This window comes from Miscanthus floridulus, chromosome 1 (genome assembly GCF_019320115.1).
Source record: "Miscanthus floridulus cultivar M001 chromosome 1, ASM1932011v1, whole genome shotgun sequence".
NCBI classification, from domain to species: domain Eukaryota; kingdom Viridiplantae; phylum Streptophyta; class Magnoliopsida; order Poales; family Poaceae; genus Miscanthus; species Miscanthus floridulus.
In genome coordinates, this window is record NC_089580.1 from 50,992,349 (window position 1) to 51,007,402 (window position 15,054).

General features: G+C 41.7%; 2 protein-coding genes across 3 annotated transcripts; one reads left to right on the top strand and one right to left on the bottom strand.

The window, feature by feature from the left end:
- The first annotated feature begins 352 nt into the window (after nt 1-352).
- LOC136483476 (uncharacterized) lies at nt 353-4,086 on the top strand. The gene is made up of 6 exons (XM_066480563.1): nt 353-690; nt 1,934-2,173; nt 2,594-2,705; nt 2,792-2,966; nt 3,183-3,423; nt 3,500-4,086. The coding sequence occupies exons 1-6, from the start codon at nt 507-509 to the stop codon at nt 3,793-3,795; spliced, it is 1,248 nt and encodes a 415-aa protein (XP_066336660.1). The 5' UTR covers nt 353-506; the 3' UTR covers nt 3,796-4,086.
- A 425-nt stretch (nt 4,087-4,511) lies between these two features.
- Nucleotides 4,512-14,587, bottom strand: LOC136518305 (switch 2-like). Of its 2 annotated transcripts, XM_066511986.1 has the most exons (8): nt 13,979-14,587; nt 9,880-9,986; nt 8,599-9,517; nt 8,241-8,488; nt 7,275-7,401; nt 6,907-7,182; nt 6,033-6,267; nt 4,512-5,267 (listed from the first exon to the last, which is right to left on the bottom strand). In XM_066511986.1, the coding sequence occupies exons 1-8, from the start codon at nt 14,375-14,377 to the stop codon at nt 4,933-4,935; spliced, it is 2,646 nt and encodes an 881-aa protein (XP_066368083.1). In that variant the 5' UTR covers nt 14,378-14,587; the 3' UTR covers nt 4,512-4,932. The 2 variants fall into 2 exon arrangements, with proteins under 2 accessions (XP_066368083.1, XP_066368136.1); XM_066512039.1 differs by lacking the exon at nt 9,880-9,986 and having other exon boundaries at nt 13,979-14,244.
- Nucleotides 14,588-15,054: the final 467 nt, after the last annotated feature.

Below are 15,054 nucleotides of genomic sequence, written 5' to 3' on the forward strand. Positions count from 1 at the left end.
TTTCTACAAACCTATGGTTGTTTGGATGCAAGCTAAAAATTAGCCCTAGTGCATCCAAATAAGAAGATTAATAGCTGGGTTAATTTTGCAGCCAAGTCTTCAACCAGTTGGTAAGCAAGTATATAGCCAATCTTAATTAATTTGAGCCAATTTCCAGTCCAATTAGCAACTAGTCTAGCTCGTCGAACATGCTTATGCTTCTAGTTAAATTCAAAATAGTTTGACCAGTAATTTTTTAAAAAAATTTTGGAGGAAGTAAGACGGAAGAGAAGACAATTAAACCAAAGATAATAAATAATAAACATTTTAAAAGATGGAGGAATTAGCAGCCGCTGCTGCAGGCCAGCAGCGGGTTGGTGGAATAAACGATCCACGAGACACAGGCACCGTCGCACGGAGCTGGAACTCCAACTCTCGAGTCTCGGAGGCTCAGCGGGGTCCAAAGCCGACGAGGAACAGGAGGAGCCCGGCTCCGCACGCGGGAGCGAGAGGATCGCCGGCGCAGGATGTGGTGCGCATCGTGCTTGGCGTCCGCCTGCGCGGGCTGCACCTGCAACCTCTGCGCGTCGGCGGCATCGGCCGTGTCCCGCCGCTCCGCGCGCCTCGCCTACTGCGGCCTCTTCGCCGCCTCCCTTATCCTCTCCGTCTTGCTCCGCCAGTTCGCCGCGCCGCTCCTCAAGCATATCCCATGTATGTGTCCCACAATTGCTACTTACTCTCCGGCAACCCCAACCCATCTTATGGCCCTAATTCCTCTACCTTTGAATGCTCTTGCTGTTTTCTCCCTCCAATTGCTAAGATCGATAGACCTGCGTGGAGTTCCTATCTTCAATTTTTGTGGCAGTTCTAGTTAATTTTGTTAATTGTGATGTAGCGTGCTAGATCGACCTTACCCTTTGTGTGGTTGTGAACTGACTTGGGGAATTCGCCACCGGATGCCTACTATTTAGTCACTCGTCCATTTATCCATTTTTATGTTCCTCCACATGCACGATTTCAGTTTTTAGCTTGATCTAGATGATGAATCCAAGGCACGCTTGACATGGAGTTCCCAGGGAAGTCAGATAATTTCATGAGCTTTACGTGTAAACATTTGCTCTCTTGAATGTGTAGAATTCACTAAATTTCTCCACATCCCTCAACCTCAAGGCTCAAGATGCAGAAAAGTAACGCAGAGCGTCCCTTTGCTGCACAAGATGAAATGGATTTCAGTAGAATATTTTACTATTTTGTCATTCCCGTAAGGTACTAGCAGACGACAGAGGTTCATAATAGTTGTTGTGGAAAGTTCTATAGAGCATCCTTTTGGTTTACATTTACCAGATGTCTTTTCAGTACAGCCCCCGAGCTGTACATTGACATTTACCAGATTTTGTTTCTTCTTAGGCACAGACACAGCCACCGAGCGTTGTTCCTCTTTTGTGCTGTAAATATCTAGAACTGTGATTTTTGTTTGAGTGCAAGTTCATAAGTCATAAGTCTTGCACAGGTTGAGAATCTTGAGCATGGATTAGTGCCCCATTGGGACTCAGGAATTTCACAGGAATCATGTAGAAATTTTGCAAGGAAAACGCAGGAAACAAGAAAAAAAATCCCGTCCGTATTCCAAAGGGGGCCTTAATTTTTTTTAAATGCATCAGTGTAGTTTTTATGCACATGCATGGTTGAGCATTTGTGTGGTCTTGTTGTCATCACTGGGAACAACTTTGCCTATTTACCATAAATGCATGCTGGTATACTGATGCAGAGAATGTTTGATTTGTAAAACTGTCAACTTTTGGAGAGTTGCTATTTCTGAAAGTGTTCTTCTTTGTTTTGAAATTTTGATCCATCAAACCATTGAGCTTATGATAAATCAGATGGACTTTTCAGGCCTTATTAATTTAATGATCATGTAAGTGGCCTAGTAAGTCTGTAATGTATTGCATTGCAGGGATAAATGCATTTGATCAAACACCACCAGAAGAATGGTTTCAAATGAATGCTGTTCTTCGTGTAAGCCTGGGGAATTTCTTGTTTTTTGCAATATTGGCTCTCATGATGATTGGTGTGAAAGACCAGAATGATCGGCGAGATGCATGGCACCATGGTGGCTGGATTGCAAAGATTGCTGTATGGGCTGTTCTCATTGTTCTTATGTTTTGTGTGCCGAACATTGTTATTACTATTTATGGTAAGTCAGTAACCTCGTTTTCCTCACCATTCTATCTTTAGTGCAATGCAATTTTGCAAGTGTGCATATCTTAACATGTTTGTAGTAACAAGATGCATATGAATATTGTTTGCAGACATCTAAAATAATCTCTTTTCATGATAATTGTACCACCTGTGTATTTAGTCTTGAAAGTTTTGCATATACTGATAGATTATATTCAGGCAGACACCTCAGTTTGTTGGTTTCTTTTTTTTCCTCGTGTTGACATTATCTCCAAAGTCAGAGAACTTATGACGGCTTGAGCTAATTCATAGATTACACTACATATACCTCCTTTTGCATTTCTAACTATTGGTAGATTGTTGTGGTGCCCTGTAATCCTTATGAGCCAATTGGCGTTTTTAGGCAAGTTTCACTAATTTTGAGATTGGTTTACAGAGGTACTTTCGAAGTTTGGATCTGGCTTCTTTCTTCTAGTACAGGTTGTGATGCTTTTAGACTTCACAAATAATTGGAATGACTCATGGGTTGAGAAAGAAGAGCGAAAATGGTTAGTGTGCTGACCACAGGCTAGTGATGCTTGAACTTGCTTTGTCTCCTGTGATGTTGATTACGGCATCTTGTTTGATATTTCAGGGAAATAGCTTTGCTGGTAGTGACTGTGGTTTGCTATCTCTCTACATTCGCCTTCTCTGGTGTTCTCTTCATGTGGTTTAATCCCTCTGGTCATGACTGTGGTCTCAATGTGTTCTTTATTGTCATGACACTCATCCTTGCTTTTGCATTTGCAATAGTTGCTTTGCACCCCCAGGTAATATGCCTCTTCAAACTCCAAATCTCGTCAAGCTATAACAAGAATAAGTATTTATGTGCAGTTTTGAAATAACTATTGGTAAGCACAAAGAAATCTGAATCATTTGATTGTCTTAATGATCCAAATTTCTAATGCAATGGTTCATACAGTTTTCTGCTGGTGCCTGATACATGTTGCTGTTTATGCGTAATGGAATACTGTTTCCTTTTCCAGGTCAATGGAAGCGTTATGCCTGCTTCTGTCATTTCTGTTTACTGTGCATACCTGTGCTACACTAGTCTCTCCAGTGAACCGGGTGACTATGAGTGCAATGGGCTTCACAGGCATTCTAAGCAAGTTTCATTGGGTGCTCTTATACTCGGGATGCTCACTACGGTGCTCTCTGTTGTGTACTCCGCAGTTCGCACTGGATCTTCGACTACATTCCTTTCACCGCCATCATCTCCTAGATCTGGTAAGAATACTCCAATTACAACTCATGCATAGCCGGATGCTCGGTCGACCGTCATGGTGATGAAAAATGCATGCAGGAGCCAAAAACCCACTACTCGGTGACGAGGAGGATGGCAAAGGTGATGGCAAAGAAAGCGAACCGCGCCCCGTGAGCTATTCCTACACCTTCTTCCACCTCATCTTCGCCCTTGCAAGCATGTATTCAGCCATGCTCTTAACTGGCTGGACGAGCGCTGCATCAGAGAGCTCAGAGCTGATGGATGTTGGATGGACAACCGTTTGGGTGCGCATCAGCACAGAGTGGGTCACCGCAGCGTTGTACATCTGGACCCTCGTCGCCCCACTGCTCTTCCCAGACCGTGATTTCTCCTAGGCACCCCGCACCCATAACCTATGAGTTGTTTAGTGGTGTTAGTTGCGATTGTGATTGTGAATAAGCAGAAGTTGGGAATTGGTAGGGATCTGGTTATCTGTATGCTATCTGGCTTGCCTAATGTGGTGGTAGTGGTCGGTACCTGTTTGTGTGGCCTTGTACAAAATATATTTAGGCCGAGTGTTGGTTGTGGATTTTAAGTCATAGCTATATGTGGCATGATGTCAAGTTGCGGTTGACTCTGTAATGACGACAGTTATCATTTGTAAAGAATACGTCTATTGCTCGTAATGTTGTACTAACTACGCCTGTAGCTTGTGTTTATAGACCTACACCGCGGTTGATTGCAGTTTTGGAATGTGCCTCTAGGAAGTGATTACTGGGTGGCGGGTGGGTAAAATTACTGAGATGGAAAGAATGAGGGTCAGGGCGTGTGTGCCTGCCGTGCTGCTAGCCACATGCCCACATATGCCGACTTGCCGAGACTGACAGTGGTCGACGCCTCGACGGTGAGCGGTGCCATCTGCTCTAGGGAGTAGGGACCTGTCCTCCCACTACGCAGGCAGGGCTGAGCGTCTCCCAGGTCCCAACTAGCATGTCTCCCCCCCCCCCCCCCCCCCCCCCCCAAGTTCCCTCTCTTTGTTCTCAGCACATTGATGGGGGGAAAGAACACAACGAAAACACGCTCTTCACACCTATACAAGCAGCAGATATACGTCCATGGCTGTATGCCTAAGTATGTTTAGAAGGAAAAACTTTATATATAAAAGACTACGGTATCCAAATGATTAGTACAGATCACGGTAACATTGCAAGCCACCTGCATGATAAGATTCGCTACACAAAGGCTCAGACAGCTGAACTAGAACTAACAGCCACAATTACAGATTAGATTTCACCTGACCGAAAAACAGCCAGTGGAAGTGACCAAGGCTTTCCTAAGCTCAGTTTGCACCCATAAGGGTCAAAATCAAGCGGGGCTGCAGACATATATACCTACTGATCGGTGCGACGGTGCCACAGCTCAATTTGACTACCATTCCTTGTCATAACTACCACAATTAGCTACACAAGCTAACTACTATGTCAAAGCTCTGCGGTAGCTCCGAGGGCCTGCATCATCATTTCTGTTTTTTCTCACACTTCCTTCTTTTTCCTCTTGTAGTTCTGGAGCACTTCGGACCGCTGGAGCGGTGAGGCTGATAGCAGCCACTTGCTAAATTCAAGGTCATCCATACCCATGAAGGATGCAATACGGCTAAACTCTTTCCTTTTCTGCTCCAGTGAATAAGATCTTGCCACTTTTCTTTTCTCCTCCAATGAATAAGATTTTTCCATGACAGTATGCTTTGTTTCATTCTTACTGTGCAGCTCCTCTAAGGAGCTCTGAACAGTCTCGTCTGTTCCACCCTTCTCTCTTTCGTTTGTTCGAGAGTTCACAACATCCTCATTGCGGTGGGCATAAACTATCCCTGTTAAACAGACCAAATTTATTACTTCAATATAAAATGGATCAGTGAGAGGGATGAGAGGTTACAGAAGTCAGCCTACCAGGCTACTCTCAATTAGTAATCTCATATGAACTTTTACAATTACACAGAAACATAATTATTCTCAAAATCACGAGTATGATAGACATAGCTTACTAGACAATACACCCGGGAGTCAAAGGGTGAAAATATTTTATGCCAGGTTTTTCACTTTTCAGCAAAGAGAAATAGAGAATCACTGTGTATTTATAACTGGATCCATAAACAGCTGTTCAGCTTCAGGCTACAGAAGAATAGCTTGATATTCCAAAACAGTGTAAAATAACATAATAATTCAACTTTTAAGCAGTATATATTTTAGTGTAGAAAATGCAAGCTACCTGAATCTGAATGAAGACATGCTAAGGCGCGTTCGTGAAAAAAGCAAGCTACTCTGAATTTATGAAGGACTGTGACTGAATAAGCTCAAAATATCCCAAGACTAGAAAATGATAGATTGAACAGCAGGCCTTGAATACTAGCTACAGATAAACACCATAAAAGAACATAATGATGCAGTATTTCAAAATCTTTTGAGCAAGTATCTCCGAAGGTCTAGATTGCATCTAAAATGAATAACTAGTTTTCTGTATCAACCTTTGAAGCTAACAGCCACAGTAATGACTAAACCTTCGCCATTTGGTCCATGAACCTTTTATGAGTATATTTATGGTAAACATAAAGTAATTTTTCCGAGAAAGAGCATACCAAAATCAACCAATTTCTGATTATCCGTATCTGTTGTTGCTGTGGAAGACTTCCTATTCTCTTGTGAACCAAATAAATCAGTATCGACTATTTCTCTTATCCCTGTTGCTTCTGTTGCACTACTCTTGCCATGTTCTCCATGCATCTCAATAATCTCACTAGTAAAAAGCTTATTGGACAAGTCACGGAAAATATTGCAGATCCCAAAGAGCTCACCTTGAAATTTCTTGTCATCCTAAATCAGAATTATAAGTTATAAAAAAAATCAGAATTATCCAAATTAGATACCCAAAACGGATACCAGGTATCTAGTCAGTAAGCTGTTAACTTAAAACTACCAAAAGGCCAATCTGAATTAAACTATTGTGCAGTCGTGATTGCACCTAGTCTCACACACCTGCAACAGCTAAAATAGCCCAAACTGAAATTCTCAAACTAACATATGCTGATGTGTTAAAAAAATGCATAGGAAGATCGTTGGGTGGTGACATGTTTGGTTTTTCTCAAATGCCATCTAACAACAATTATGAATAATGTTATTCTGTGGATTACACAATGTCACTTCCTTGTAACAATACACCCAGGTATTTGAACCAAATGGAGTGGTTAACTTGGGCAAACACAGTCGTAGCAGAACACAAAAGGAACATATTGTGACCCTTTTTGGTGTAGCTGTCAAGCTACGTGCCACATAGAATGGACAAAAATTCTAATTCGTGACTACGCCTATCCAAGAATATTGAGTAAATAAACCCCATCCTCAACATCTTTTGTTCCAAGCCAGCTCAAATTGTACCAATACAAATGCCTCGTGGAAAGCAATTTATGTCCTCCATTCAATCTTATCAAGATACTTCTATGGCTAAGAGAATACCTGCACGCCTTCAAAGTAACGTCTCTCTATTTTTCCGGAAACTGCAATGTTGGAAAGCTGCTGTTTATATATCTGTCGAGAATAAATGAGCTCTTCAAGCGAACCAGCACCAAGTAGGCGAAATACTGTGACATGCCGTCTCTGTCCATACCGAAATGATCTGTCTTGTGCTTGCAAGTCTTGGGCAGGGTTCCAACTTGGATCAAATATCACCACACGGTTAGCACTAACAAGATTTACACCTAAATTACCTGCCCGAGTAGAGATAAGGAAAACCTGCATAAAAGAATTTAACCACTTAAATCAACTATGGCCTTCAAAATTTTGTTAGGTACAAGTACAAAAAATCCACATCTGCCAAAATTCACCTGTTTGCTAGGGCTTCTATTGAACTCATCCACTAGTGATTGGCGTGCATTCATGGGAGTCGTTCCATCAAAGCGTGAAAAGCAATAACCCTTCCTTATGAGAAACTTCTCTAGTATGTCAAGCATCCTGTATGTAAATAGAAATAAATGAAATCATCAAGTAAACCAAATGCAGTGATGCTACAAGTAGGAAAGTCTCCTTCAGCCACCCCCCACCCCCCCTTTCTCTCTCTCTTCCTCTTCTGCATGTAAGAACAAGTAGCATATCTAAAGTGCGTGTATTTAGAAGATAATAGCAACAATACTATTTACAATTAATTTTCACCATTCATTTGGGCAACTCATATTTTGACCAAAACTAACTTTCTAAATATCTACTAGTTAGGTAACATATACTATGGGGGTCACAAGTTAGAAAGTTTTACATCCAATCACACCCTAAAATCACTGTCAGGCATATAAATCTAAACCACAACTCTAACTGAGACAGTTTTTGGCATAGATATAAAACCTAAATAAATAAGATTTTGTGCTCTAACGAAAGCATGCCTACTAAGGAATATGAAGCAACAATTTTTCCATTACAAAATCAATAATAATCAAAAGAATGGAAAACCCACTTACAGCAGTGGACAGATATATTTTGTGTATTCTACCATTTTATGGTCAAGTGTGGCTGAAACCTAAAAGATCTTCTGAAATATGTTTCCTAGTAAAAAATCAAACAGAGATGTATTTATGGAATGATAGAACATGACCCATGTACTAGAATAGTTGGCAATCTATCTTTTCAGTCCTAATTTGAGAAATAAACAACATTAAATTGTGGCATGAAAGTAATAACTAGAGCAATTGGTAAAACAGTGGGACTAAACATTGATATAAATAGGAACTGATGGGATTAAAGTTCATGGCAATATAACTTTGCCAGCTTATGAGCTAAATGTTAGCGCATAAATGAACCACCTGACAGAATAACTGAAAAGAAGAATCTTGTCACCCTGCTGAGTCCACAGTGACAGAAGCCTTTCTAGTGCTCGCATCTTTCCACAATATTCAGCATCACTGAGACCCATGAAGTTTTCACTTTTAGCGGTACCACCAACTAAGTCAATATCTGCACCGAAGACAGCAGCTGCAAGTTCAGCATCTTTCTTCTGCTTTTCAGGCTCATCCTTTGGATTAGGTTTTATCAGCTCCAGATGGTTGCTAATCTACAATACAGGAAGAGATATCAGATTTTTCAAAAAAAATGTCCAAAATAATGAACAAGTTTTTGTTGCTGCTGCTGCTGTCATTCCAAATAACATACGATAGGAAAAACCTGCTGAAGCTTGACGAGGCAAGGAAGAACAAGACAGAAGGGGCATATAGAACAGCCTTCATCAGGGTTGTCTCTGTGAAGATAAGACCATATAACACCATCTGGTTCAGTTCTCTTGCAACATTCAACCTGAGGTAAAGGACTTCCACAGCTACAGGGTACATCCCTATTAATAAGGATCTGTATATCAGGTTGTTGCAGCATTCTTCTATAAACACGTTTTTGAACATCACTCATTTTGCAGAAAACAATATTATCCTCCTTCCCAAGCATAAGATGTCCAATTGTCTCCTCTTTTGTCCTTCTCAATAAGAATTTCCTAAGAACGGAAACAAGGTGCTTCTTGCGCGCATCAGCAACTTGAACAAATCTCTCAGGAGCACTTAGCCTCTGACCCTGTTTTAGAGGCTCATCATAATAGGCTCGAAAGTGTTCTCGATCCCCTAAGCAGCCAGGCACGACCCAGTCAAATAGATTAAATAATTCCATGATCTTATTCTGCATTATGGTCCCTGTGAGACCAAACCGCTTTTGAGTTGTTATCCCCAAGCATGATGTATATAACTTGGATTTTTCATTCTTGAGACGATGTGCCTCATCAACAATCACAAGTTCCCACGAGATACCACATAAAATCTTGTCATGAATTCTGAAAGTGTCAAAACTGGTAATGAGTACCTCCAGTCCTTGAGTTTCAATTTTTCCAAGAACCAAATCACGATTTGGACCATGATAGACAGCAACAGAGAATTCTGCCCACTCAGAAAATTCATCTTCCCAGTTCCGAATCACCGAAGTAGGGCAGAGGATGAGTACAGGGCCAGTTTTCTTTCCTTTGTTTGTTGATTGCTCATGGCCATTGCCTTTTCCAATAACAGAAGACAAAAAAGCAATAGTTTGAATGGTCTTTCCCAAACCCCTAAATCACAAGAGAAATCATGTTACAAGGTGAACAGGAAGTGCAGTAAGATTCAAAGAGCCCAGTAACTTCTACGTATAGGAATGAGTTGATTGTCACTATATCAACAGTGTACATATATGCATATGCTAACCCTTAATAAGCCGAGCTTACTTAGTATTATGCACCAGCAACAACAAACTACATTGAGAAAACTAATTGCTTTGCTAAAATAATTTGGATCCCCACCAACATTTAATATGATTGAATGAGTGCTTATCTAAAAGAAGACTCTTGATTGATATTCAAGGTTATTTCAAGAATGAAATGAGGATCATCGATCTCCTTAAAGAAAATGATCATCTGCAATTTTGAAGCCTCACATGTCATCTCCAAGAATACCGCCATGATTGTTTCTATACAAATTGTACAAGAATCTCACACCGTCCCTCTGATGCGCAAGTAGCCTACAATTTATTGATGGGGGCACCTACAACCAGATTAAAAAAAAAGTACGGAAATTAAACTGATGAATAATTATAACGATCAGGGGCTTGGGCAGAGACACAAGCAAAAATGCATTTCTGTGTGATGATTACAAATAATACAGGATGGAATTTTTTTGGGGGGTGTTAAATTTGAACATAAAACAATCCCACAGTGGACAAAGATGTAAAACCATTCAGAGAAAATGAAGAAACAAAATCAAGTATAATGTTTTGCAAACAATAATCATGTAAGAACATAGCTCTATGCTATAAAAGCATGGTGTGCACATGTGCAAATCACATTTACTTTTCATGCTTGTAGCTGATACTTTTGGTTGAGCACTATTGAACACCCTTGTTTTGCCAAAACCTTGGCCATGTCTGAGTTTTGCCCATGAGTAAATTTTTTAGTGGTTTTGGTGTAGTCCAAAGAAATGGATCATGCAATTATTCACGATGCTTCTTGAAGCTAGGAAAAAAACTTATCAGCAAAAACAATATCTCAGCCTTAAAGAGAAAGTAGAATAAATGAGTCCATGAAAGAAACAATAGCAACACAGCAGAACCATGTAAATAAATAAGGGGCAACTATTTTCCCAGAAAAAAACAAGTTGTCAGCCCCTTCAGTACAGAGAATTAATTAAGTTCAGCTTCGTTGTAAATAATAGTATTGCCAAAGAGACCTCGAGATCTGGTCCAACATAAATCCTGAAGGTCAGATGATGAAAGAAAAGCAGTCCATCAACCACATAATACACGTCCCATCAACCATGGAACATGTAAAAGTCAAGTTATGATGTAAAATGCATGCAAATAGCTCATCATCAACTATTGTCTTCTTGTATTTAACTGAGATAAACCACAGGGCATCAACTATTGTCTTCTTGTATTTCCCTGGAACTATCTCTATCGCAATGTATCTTCATTTACCAATTTCTATTTAACTGAGATAAACCGCAGGGCATCAAGAACAGCAAGATATGCCATGGCAAACTGTTATGCAATGTTTTCTCGCTCTCCCTCTTCTCCCAAGAAGTAGGATTTACCACTACTCCCTCCATCCCAAAATACAAGGTGCGCATGTATTTCAAAATTCAAACTTTGTCAAGCTTGTCACTGGTGATATGGTCTTGAACGTAATTAGTGCGTAAGCCCCCCAAGTAGGCCTCGATGAGAGTGCTAAGAGACAGTTCTGGGAAGACAATTGCCTGATTAGAGCTGTACCCAGTAGTGAGAAGCTTTTTATAGGAGGAGATCTTAATGGACATGTAGGTATTACAAACGCAGGTTTCGAGGTAGCTCGTGGAGGTTTTGGGTATGGTAGTAGGAATCAGGAGGGGGAGGAAGTTCTAGACTTCGCGGTAGCTTTTGACTTGATGATAGCCAACACTTTCTTTAGAAAGAGAGAATCTCATCTAGTGACCTTCAGTAGCGGACAACACTCTAGCCAGATTGACTTTGTTCTCACAAGAAGAAAGGACAAACGAGCATGCTTGAGTTACAAGGTGATACCAGGGGAGTGTGTTGTTTCTCAACATAAGCTTTTGGTGGCAGACTTTCGTTTTCAGGTGCGTGCCCGTAGGGATAAACAAGCTAAGATTGAAAGAACAAAATGGTGGAAACTGAAAGGAGAGACGTCAGAGGTATTCAGGGAAAGGGTTATCAAAGAGGGCTCTTGGAAGGAAGAAGAAGACATAAACAACATGTGGGAGAAGATGGCAACCAACATTCGGAAGGTGGCCTTAGAGGTGTGTGGAGTAACCAAAGGAAGTGGAGGCGAGGCTAAAAATACTTGGTGGTGGAACGAGTAAGTCCAAAGGGCTATGAAGGAAAAGAAAGAGTGTTATAGACGCTTGTACCATGACAGGAGTGTGGACAACATAGAGAAGTACAAGGTGGCAAAGAAGACTGCAAAGCGAGCTGTAAGTGTGGCAAAGGGTAGAGCGTACGAGGATCTTTACCAACGTTTGAGTACGAAGGAAGGAGAGAAGGACATTTATAGGATGGCTAGAGTTCGTGAGAGAAAGACAAGGGACTTCAACCAAGTTAAGTGCATTAAGGATGAAAGAGAGCATCTTTTGGTGAAGGAGGATGAGATCCGACATCGATGGCAAGAGTATTTTGACAAATTGTTCAATGGTGAGAATACGGACACAACCTTTCAGTTGGATGACTCTTTTGATGACACCAATAGGCGCTTTGTGCGGAGAATCCAAGAATCTGAGATCAGAGAGGCGTTGAAAAGGATGAAAGGAGGTAAGGCGATGGGACCAGATGGTATCCCAATCGAGGTGTGGAGATGTCTCGGGGACATAGCTATAGTATGGCTAACCAAGCTGTTCAACCATATTTTTCGATCGAACAAGATGCCTGATGAGTGGAGGAGAAGTATATTGGTACCGATCTACAAGAATAAAGGGGATATTCAAAGTTGTACTAATTACCGGGGAATTAAGTTGATGAGTCATACTATGAAGCTATGGGAGAGAGTTATCGAGCATCGCTTGAGAGCAATAGCGCGGGTCTCTATGAACCAATTTGGTTTCATGCCCGGAAGGTCAACCATGGAAGCCATTTTCTTAATAAGACAAGTTATGGAGCGGTATAGGAAGAAGAAGAATGACCTACACATGGTTTTTATTGACTTGGAGAAGGCTTATGATAAAATACCAAGGAATGTTATGCGGTGGGCTTTGGACAAACATAAAATCCCAACGAAGTACGTCGGGCTCATTAAGGACATGTACAACAATGTTGTGACTAGAGTTCGAACAAGTGATGGAGACACGGATGACTTCTCGATTAGGATAGGACTACATCAAGGATCAGCTTTGAGCCCTCATTTGTTTGCCTTAGTAATGGATGAGGTCACAAGGGATATACAAGGGGACATCCCTTGGTGTATGCTTTTCGCGGACGATGTAGTGCTAGTTGATGAAAGCCGAACAGGAGTGAATCAGAAACTGGAGTTATGGCGGGAGACTTTGGAGTCCAAAGGTTCTAGACTCAGTAGAACTAAAACTGAGTATATGAGATGTGACTTCGGCACTACTACTCGAGAGGAGGAAGATATTAGTTTGGAAGGTCAAGTAGTGCCTAGGAAGGATACCTTTCGATATTTAGGATCAATGTTACAGAGAGACGGGGATATTGATGAAGATGTTAGCCATAGAATCAAAGCAGGGTGGATGAAGTGGCGGCAAGCATCTGGTGTCCTATGCGACAAAAGGGTACCACAGAAGCTAAAAGGCAAGTTTTATAGGACGGCGATTAGACCTGCTATGTTGTATGGTGCAGAATGTTGGCCTACGAAGAGACGACATGTTCAACAGATAAGTGTCGCGGAAATGCGTATGTTGCGTTGGATTTGCGGTCATACAAGAAGGGATCGAGTTCGGAACGATGATATACGTGATAGATTAGGGGTAGCACCAATTGAAGAGAAGCTTGTCCAACACCGGTTGAGATGGTTTGGACATGTTCAACGAAGACCTCCTGAGGCACCGGTGCGTAGTGGAATCCTAGGTCAGGATAGTAACGTGAAGAGAGGCAGAGGAAGACCGAAGTTGACTTGGGTAAAGGCAATAAAAGGAGACTTGAAAGGATGGAATATACCCAAAGACTTAGCCTTAGATAGGAGTGCTTGGAAGACAGCTATTCACGTGCCCGAACCTTGATTGCTTTTGCTGAGTTTCAACTCTAGCCTACCCCAACTTGTTTGGGATTAAAGGCTTTGTTGTTGTTGTTGTTGTTGATGTTGTGGTGGTGGTGGTGTCATCTTTGACCAATAATTAGTCTAATCATAATATTCATATGAAAAGTTTATACTAAAAACGTGGTTACATCGGGTTTGTATTCATAAATACTTTGCAATGACCAAACTTCTGTTGCCATAAATCCGTTTGTACTAGTATACTGAAACTGAACTACTTCGTGTGCCAGACAAGCCCTAACGAATCTACTGTCACCGAGGAACGCAGGCGCAGTACGGTACCTGGACGACAGGGTGCTCTCCAGGCAGCGAGAGCACAAGTGGCTCGTATGGCCCGCGGAACTCGAGGGCGGCCGCTGGTGGTGGAGGCGGGCAGCGGCGGATAATGGGGCGACTTTTTCTCTCGTCCTCATCCTCCGACGACGGCGGTTCGTCGTCCTCCCGCGGCTTCTCGATCGGGGGCCTGGGGGCGGGTGGGAGCTGTACGGGCCTGGAGGAAAAGGAGGAGGAGGATGAAGAAGCGGCGGCCTCGAGGCGGAGGAGCTGCTGCGAAAGGGACGTCTTTGGGGGTCTCCGCGGAAGGAGAGCCGGATGCGGCGGCGGCGAGCGCGGTTGGGTCTGTGGTTGGGAGGAGGAAGATGAGCAGGCGTGGAGGGTTTCCTTGAGGCGGTTGAGGGACATGGACGGAGGCGGTGGTGTTCCGGCGGGTCCCTGCCGTGGAAGGACACCGAAGCCACGGCGGCAATTTTGGTTTGGGAGGAGAGTTTTCTGGTTGATCCAACAAAAGAACAAACGGTCAAAAACAATGGCCAAGGCGTTCTCTTCGGTTTGGAGAATACGATGATGATTCTCGTTTGCTCATCTCGATATAGCCGCAAACGGAGATTATTAATTTTAATTCGTACTATCAAAACTATAAATTTTTTATCGCTTCTTTTGACAAATGGATTTACACACAACAGTTTAAACTCACCATTCCATGATAGAACGAGTGAAATAAATAAAATTGTAATAAATTTCGTGAACAATTTATATCTCTGCATAAAAGTATGGAACGTTTTATTTTTAACCTGAAAATTATGGATTCTAGCAAAAACATGTACTGTCCATTTTTATGGACATTTAATCCACCGAAGATCGATACTCCTTTTATTTCAAATTATTTCTGTTATGTTTTATATTAAACAAAACTCTTGTAATTTTAACTACGTTATGAAAATACATCAACTTATATTATCAATTTAGTTTATTAATGTCGGGTACCTTAGAACGGGGTACCCCAAGCGAACAATCAAAGGGGTCACTTAAGTCCCATAAAAAAATAAAGCTGGAAGGTAAGCCGTGGGCCTCGCACCCGC

Excerpts from the sequence above, each read along its gene's own strand:
- LOC136518305 (XM_066511986.1), bottom strand. The coding sequence starts at position 14,377 with ATGTCCCTCAACCGCCTCAAGGAAACCCTCCACGCCTGCTCATCTTCC. Across the intron at positions 6,268-6,906 it reads GTTACTTTGAAGGCGTGCAG|GATGACAAGAAATTTCAAGG; the intron begins GTATTCTCTTAG and ends ATTCTGATTTAG. Across the intron at positions 5,268-6,032 it reads TCAGAAATTGGTTGATTTTG|GGATAGTTTATGCCCACCGC; the intron begins GTATGCTCTTTC and ends TCTGTTTAACAG.
- LOC136483476 (XM_066480563.1), top strand. The coding sequence starts at position 507 with ATGTGGTGCGCATCGTGCTTGGCGTCCGCCTGCGCGGGCTGCACCTGC. Across the intron at positions 2,706-2,791 it reads GAGAAAGAAGAGCGAAAATG|GGAAATAGCTTTGCTGGTAG; the intron begins GTTAGTGTGCTG and ends TTGATATTTCAG. Across the intron at positions 2,967-3,182 it reads TAGTTGCTTTGCACCCCCAG|GTCAATGGAAGCGTTATGCC; the intron begins GTAATATGCCTC and ends TTCCTTTTCCAG.